Source organism: Helicoverpa armigera, chromosome 26, assembly GCF_030705265.1.
Source record: "Helicoverpa armigera isolate CAAS_96S chromosome 26, ASM3070526v1, whole genome shotgun sequence".
Taxonomy (NCBI): domain Eukaryota; kingdom Metazoa; phylum Arthropoda; class Insecta; order Lepidoptera; family Noctuidae; genus Helicoverpa; species Helicoverpa armigera.
Window position 1 is genome coordinate 159639 of NC_087145.1, and position 7584 is coordinate 167222.

A 7584-nucleotide genomic window follows, 5' to 3' on the forward strand; every position below is an offset into this window, starting at 1 on the left:
TTATGTTAAAATCTTAGAAACTAATCAGCTATCTTCTAAATCTACAAATAATAATAATTTTAGTTCCCCGCGTAAACTCGCGTAGGTATATACAAAATTTCCGGACCAAATCGGACCCGCACCGCGCGGGCAAAATAGCAGCGGACAAAAACGCTCATCTTATCTCGCTAAGGGTCAATTCCCACTGAAAGAGCAGCGGCCGGCAGCGGCCGTAAGAGCACGGAAAATGTAAGAGCGCGGCGCGATGCGGCGCCGCGCGGCCCGCCGCGCTCGCGCTCAATCCCTTGCAATTACGGCCGCTGCCGGCCGCTGCCGGCCGCTGCCGGCCGCTGCCGGCCGCTGCCGGCCGCTGCTCTTTCAGTGGGAATTGACCCTAATCTAACTCACTTGCAAATGTGGCTTGTGCTCATTGCAATAATGCGCACTCAATTTATCAGTGCCCTACCTTTCAATCTTTAGACTCTCGTGCTAGACTCGCATTGATAAAAACTAAAAATAATATGTGTACAAACTGTTTACGTACAAATCACGTCATAGAAAAATGCTTATCAAAAATGACTTGTACGGTGTGTGGTTTACGTCATCATACCCTGCTGCATATAGACCCAGCGCCATCCACCAGCGCTGAAGCGAACGTTACAGCTCATTCTCACGCTGCAGTTCCCAATCGCGACATGGTTTTACTAGGAACCAGTCAGGTGCGCGCGCTCAACACCGCCACCGGCACGCAATGTACCGTGCGCGCACTCGTTGACAGTGGGGCGCAGGATTGTTTTATTACTTCTGCGTGCGCAAAAACACTTGGGTTGAAACTCCGCCGGTGCAATCTTACCATAGCCGGACTAGGACAAAACTCAGTTACACACGTAAAGGGGGTGACAGATTGCACTATACTACCTGTACATGATGATGCTCCGCACTTTAATATCAAACCAGTTGTATTAGATAACATCACAGCTCTAATACCAGGCCTCTGTCACTCGACGTACTTGCGCGTGATAAATGCCTACCGCTCGCTGGGTTACCGGTAACCCCACGCGACTCAGGGCTTTCAATAGTTCAATATTATTATTTTTATTTCGTGGCATGTTATGCTGTTGGTTTTTATTAGTTTCTTAAGCTACCTACCTAACAAGCTGATGGATTATTTTGAGTTGTGTTGGTTTATATGCGACTATTGTAAGATTTAGAAACATTTTATATTTATGAATTTATCTAGTAATTCTATTTTTTTTATATAAAATAAGTACTTATTTTACTTTAGATACCTACTTAGTTATATGAACTGTATTGTGAGTTTTGTATGTAGCTCAAAACACATCTCGAGTGTAAGTAGGTATAGTCCTGGTCCAACTTAATGACGACTCGGAACATTACGCGTGTCGCTACGCAGAAACCAATTTTAGGTATGTATCAACACTCGACGGAGTTGTACATACCATATGGGGTAAGGCACTTGTGCTCGAAAAATAGTTGGAAACCGCCTTTGATTTTGACGAAAGCTTTATTTAAGTCCTTACCTTTGCTTACGTATTAGGTAATATTTAGTAATATGTACCCATACTCCATTTTAGTAGGCAATACAATAGTTAACTAAAGAAAAATATTCTTGATATTACTTTTTATTTAAAAACTTTGTATGTACTTTCTAAGTATATCTTAGACACCATTGACTGTGTTTCGGATGGCACGTTAAACTGTAGGTCCCGGCTGTCATTGAACATCCTTGGCAGTCGTTACGGGCAGTCAGAAGCCAGTAAGTCTGACACCAGTCTAACCAAGGGGTATCGGGTTGCCCGGGTAACTGGGTTGAGGAGGTCAGATAGGCAGTCGCTTCTTGTAAAGCACTGGTACTCAGCTGAATCCGACATGATTGGGAAAAGGCTCGGAGGATGAAACTTTTTATTTAAAAACTCAGTTTTAAAAAAGGCTATCTTAAAATAAGCGTTACTTTGTTTTCCTATTTAATTATTAATAAATTGTTAGAAGCAACCCTAAGCACGGCCACGGAACGGCTGCGGTCACTGAACTGTGCGCTATCGCATTGGAATAACAATCAAGCGCTCGAGCTTTTAAGGTTCATTTTATAACGCAGCTAGGAAGTTGTAGGTAGTTGGGGAACTTGTAGGTGCTTATAACAGTAGGTATGGACTTTTTTGTTTGGAGTGATTTATCTGTTACGTAGTAACTATTATATAATCTGTGCTAATACCTAGCGTTAAAGTACCATCAGTCGTTGGAGACCGCACGTAGTACAGCTGCAACCATCTCGTGTTAGCTGATCGCGACTATGATGTTCCCGCCAAAATTGATTTATTGATAGGGGCGGAGCTATTCCACGATATCTATGACGGTCAACGTATCAATCTCGGGTCCGGTTTACCTACCGCTCTGCATAGCGTTTTCGGGTGGATTTTGACAGGGGCAGTCAATTCTAATTATGTACCCTTGAACACAGCGTGCTCTTTAGTGGCCACCACATTTAAATTAGAGGAACAAATTCAAAAATTTTGGGAAGTGGAGGAACCACCACGCGCTATTATCACCGTACCCGAGAATGATACCTGCGAACGTATGTACATAGATCTAACCTATCGCAAACCTAACGGCCGATATGTCGTACCTATCCTCTTAAAGGAAGGCGATCGGTCATTGGGTGAATCTTACAATATTACACTCTCGCGTTTTACTAATCTTGAAAAGAAATTTAATCGTCAGACTGAACTTAAATCCGATTATGTAAACTTTATGCGCGAGTACGAGAATTTAAATCATATGTATCCTGAACCTGACCCTGCAGTACCTACTCTCTATCGTTATCTCATCCCTCACAGTTGCGTCGTTCGCCCAGGGCCTGCAGTCTCGACAAAGATAGCGATCGCTTAACGACAAAATTCGGTCGATAAGTCCTAACGATCCGATCGTAACGATTTTTGGTAGTCTCTACTGCCAAAACTATCGAGTGTCATCGCAAAGTTACCGAATATTTTCGGTAAGATAACGATTTATCGTTATGTCATAGAATTTCCTTGCGACAGTTTTTGACAGCCCGCTAAGTGATAGCTACTATCGATATCGTTCCTATATTTGTTTATTTTACGTCAGAAAATATTAAATAAATAGTAATTTAATAAATAATGGCTTCTGAATATTTAGCATGGGACTTAGTTGTGCTCGAGCACAGACGCGATGTGCTTATGGGTCGACAAATAGCACGAAACAAGCGAAACGATGAAAATCCCTTGGATTTGGAGGATGGCCAATTTCTTCAAATGTATAGAATTTCAAAGGAAATGTTTCACAGGCTACTAAGTGAACTGCGTCCATCTCTCCAAAGACGACGGCCTTACGGACTTTCTGTGGAGTCCCAAGTAAGTGTCTTTGCGACCTACCGTGCATAAATAATATTTCTATAATATATTTTTCTTATAACTAAGGTTGAACTTTTTAAATTTTCTTCTTATTAGATACTGACGGCACTCCGATTTTACGCATGTGGGTGCTACCAACAACCTGTTGGCTTGCAGTGGGGTTGTAGCATGAGCCAAAAATCTGTTAGCCGAGTCATCCGGGCTGTAACTTCGGCAATAAATGAAAAACTTTTAAGAAAATATATTAAATTTCCAATGACTCAAGGAGAACGCCATGCGGCAAAACAGAAATTTAGAAATGCCCCACAGCCATTCCCAGGGTAATTGGAGCCATTGATTGCACCCATATAAAAATTTTAGCTCCTAAGACCAATGAGGAGTCTTATGTGAGTGGTCACCATGAGGGCCATTCATTAAATGTGCAAGCTGTAAGTTGACCTTCAGTTCTATAATATCTAAAATATTGTTTGAAAAATATGTACTTACATATTTAATATATTACAGGTGTGTGACCCTGATCTTATTATTTTAAATATTAATGCTCGATGGCCAGGAGCGAGACATGATGCTCACATATGGGCAAATTCACCGGTGCGCTCAACAATGAAGCGACATTTTGAAAATGGGGACCGCCGTGCTTGGCTGCTTGGTAAATAAATGAACATTATAAATCTGCCTCGAAGAGGTTGCCCATTCGACTTCTGAAATTACTTTGTATTTTTAATCTTTTAGGTGATGATGGATATCCTCTGGAACCGTGGTTAATGACTCCCATAAAACATCAACAGCCTGGCACACCGGAATATAAATATACCGAAGCACACTGCTCAGCTAGGAACATCATAGAAAGATGCTTCGGTGCTAAAATCTGTGTTTAGATGTCTATCACACCAACGCCAGTTAATGTACGAACCCTATATGGCTGGCCTAATAATTAACGCATGTGCAGTGCTCCACAATATGCGGATAACATATAAATTACGGAACCAGAGTCCACCACATCCATGCAGCTGGTGGATAATAGTAGATTCCATGATGATATGTTAGAAGTTACAGGTAACTTATGAACTGATTTTTTATTTTACTATGTATGTATACCTAACACCAATACATTTTATTTTTGTTATGCAGGTTCTGGGCGAGCTGTTGCAGAGCGCATAAGAAGAAGGCTAATTAACACTAGTTTCACATAATTATTATACTTTTTTCATTTATGTACTGTTTCAAATAAAAACATTTTATATCATTTATTATTTTTATTTATGTAATTATTTATTGCGTCAGCTATTTTGTTTCCGACTTTTACCAATTGCAGCGTCGCCTCGGCTTGTACCTTGGCTGCCTCAGCCTGCATCTTGGCAGCATCTGCTTGCGCTTGAGCAGCAGTTGCCAGCATCTAAAAAACGTTGGATTTACTGAATGTGTCTTAATGTTCTCTAGCATGCTAGTGTGTATAATAATTAAGAGGAAATTTACACTATAACACACCTTCATTGTAGCAGCATTTGCTTCTGCAACTGCTAGAAATTCTCGTCGAGCTGCACTATATTGCTCAGAAACACTTTGGCGAGGATTCAGATCTGAAAATACCCAAAATTATTGGTATTGTAGGAATTATTGGCTGACCCACCTGCAGAACTAATGTTTTATTATAAATAAAATTTAAGCTTACTCCTCTTTCTTCTGGGTCTCTGTCGCAGTGGTGGTGTTGATGATGCAACAGTTTCTGTCCTTCTGCCACGTACTGCTGGAATTATCAATTATAACACATTAAATAAAAATCAATGAAAATAAACATAGGTGAGCAAAATAACTGCAACTTACTCATTTGTAGTACTGGCGACTGAGGGGCATCTTGCACTTGTTCTTGGATGGGTGGTGGTGAAGAACCAGCCGTTGCTCTGCTGTCATTGATTGCTAAAATATTTTGTTAATTAATATTTTGGTAACATTAGTGTACAGATGTATACACATAATAAAATATATTATAGCAGTAACCAACTAGTTACTAAAACTCCAACTTACTTGTTTCAGTCGGTAACAATTCCACAAAATCTCTAGCTGTAATAAAATAAATAGTAACATTAAAATTAAAATAATTATATTTTGAATTGAGTACCTATTAATTTAAAACTTACCCTGAGAATGAGGTAAGGTGAGAACCTCAGAGATTACCACCCCAGCCTCCATCTCATGTTGTAATAACTGTAAATAACAATAAAAGTATTTTTAGTGTTATCAACATTCAAAGATTGAGAATATTAAATTGTATTGAATACAATAATCACAACTTACATCTTCCTCTGGCATAGCGTCCGGGCAGTCTGTCCCAAAGGAATAATCTGCCCCAACTATTGAAATTATCCGGCTCTCGGCCTCGGTCAGGGAGCAGTGCTGACGCCTCGGTTGCCGGTACGTTTTGTTCTTTTTAATTTTGCCGCCTTACTGCAAGCGCGGCTTTTAAGTCTCTCAAACCTACAATTAGAATAATTAACTCAAGTAAATAATAAAAAACTGACGTGGCATGTACATGCTTATAATTAAAACCAATTCAATCTTTGAAAAGACTTACCGTCATCCACTGCTCTGGTGTCTTTCTAGACCCGTTAGGAGATTATTGAGCTCCTCGGCAACCTCCCTCCAGCCCGTTTCGAAATTTTCCCGGCCCTGCAAGCCGGTAAATTTCCGCGTGTCAAATATGGACGCGCTTCTAATATTGATAGTAGTGCATCAATTTGAGCGGGTGTAACACGAGGGCTACGCAGACGCTTACGCCTGAAACATTAAAGTAGTCATTATGTAAACACAGAATACTTCGGATGTATACAAAGTATTCAATTTAGTAAGTACCAAGAATAGGAATAAAAAATTCTCGTTGTAGATGTACTTACCTGACGCTCAAGCTGCTGGCACCCGGCAGGCCTGCGCCTGTTTCAATGACTTCACCGTCCATGAATAGTAATGAATACACCGTTCTCCTTTATTATTATTATAAATCAAACCAATGTTCAAGTGCACAAACAAACTTGACATTGACAGTTTGTTTATGTTCTATGTCTGTATTGCAAGTACGCAAACTATTAAGATCTTTAATATGTGTTTTCTTAAAAAACGGTATGTTTTACTTACACGGTTCGATGCAAAAAGTTTTAATATGATAAGGTTCATCTATTTTCTTTATAATTGTCAAAGGAAACAAAATTGGTTGTGCAAATCTTGTCTACCATTTCTCCCTATAATACAAGGATTTTTTTTACATGCAACATTTTAATACAAATTCACCGCACTATGAATACGGTTTTCGCTATCGTACCGACACGAATATGTCATGATAATTAGCGATGTTGCCCGCTATCTCGGCTGTCGAGACTTGCGTTTATCGTTACTGTCGTTATGGCAAGCGAATATTTTCGTTAATATTTAGCGACTGTCAGTTTGCGATCGAATCGCTATCTTATGTCGAGACTGCAGGCCCAGAGAGCACGACCACTAAATTGAGAGTAGTGTTCGATGCTAGCTCTAAAACTACTAACGGTCTTTCTTTAAATGACATTGTTTATACTGGCCCAAAGCTTCAAGTAGATATTGTAGTCATCATAACTGGCTTCAGATTACACACAGTAGTTTTAACGTGTGACATATCCAAGATGTATAGAGGGATCTTAATAAGACCGGAGGATCGGAATTATCAACACATACTAGGGCGAGAATCTCCCAGTGATCCAGTAAAAGAGTACGAACTCGCGACTGTCACCTACGGAGTTAGTAGTTCACCTTATCTGGCCATCCGCACCCTCCACCAATTAGCTGTCGATCATGGCGCCGCGTATCCACGCGCAGCTGAAGCTCTTCTTCATGAGACATATTGTGACGTTGCAAACGCCATCTGTTTTCGAATTAAGATTGACAATCGATTTGTGTTGGATTGGAGATCCAACTAGATGGCGTTGTGTGTTCTTAGTCTTAATCGTAAACAGATTAAAGGTTTTAATTAATTGTTTATATGAAATAATTAGTAGCAATTATTTAGCTATGTTATGTGTGGTGTTTTGAAATCATTTGATTAATTTCATCGGTCTGATGCATTCGGACGTAAGGATCGATTAGTCGAGTTTGACAGGAAATGGTTTATGACAAGAAGGAGTTTGCTCTGAGTGCTTAGTGCGAGTTTTCGTGAATTTTTTTACGGACTCACATGAGAGCGCGTATACTA

General features: G+C 40.1%; 1 protein-coding gene and 1 long non-coding RNA gene across 2 annotated transcripts; one reads left to right on the plus strand and one right to left on the minus strand.

Annotated features, from left to right (window-relative positions):
* The first annotated feature begins 2836 nt into the window (after positions 1–2836).
* Positions 2837–4601, plus strand: LOC135118819 (uncharacterized). The gene is made up of 5 exons (XR_010277802.1): positions 2837–3371; positions 3468–3799; positions 3876–4020; positions 4104–4427; positions 4503–4601. It is a non-coding gene; the product is annotated as an uncharacterized LOC135118819 (long non-coding RNA).
* Positions 4602–4607: 6 nt separating this feature from the next.
* LOC135118820 (uncharacterized) lies at positions 4608–5760 on the minus strand. The gene is made up of 7 exons (XM_064041822.1): positions 5667–5760; positions 5510–5576; positions 5397–5432; positions 5196–5288; positions 5044–5118; positions 4860–4951; positions 4608–4767 (listed from the first exon to the last, which is right to left on the minus strand). Exons 1-7 carry the CDS (start codon positions 5679–5681, stop codon positions 4615–4617), a joined length of 531 nt encoding a protein of 176 aa, XP_063897892.1. The 5' UTR covers positions 5682–5760; the 3' UTR covers positions 4608–4614.
* Positions 5761–7584: the final 1824 nt, after the last annotated feature.

Bases quoted from the DNA above. Each gene is read 5' to 3' on its own strand.
- LOC135118820 (XM_064041822.1), bottom strand. The intron at 5,289-5,396 runs GTAAGTTGGAGT...AAAATATTTTAG, and splicing joins ATTGTTACCGACTGAAACAA to CAATCAATGACAGCAGAGCA. The intron at 4,952-5,043 runs GTAAGCTTAAAT...GGGTATTTTCAG, and splicing joins GAGACCCAGAAGAAAGAGGA to ATCTGAATCCTCGCCAAAGT.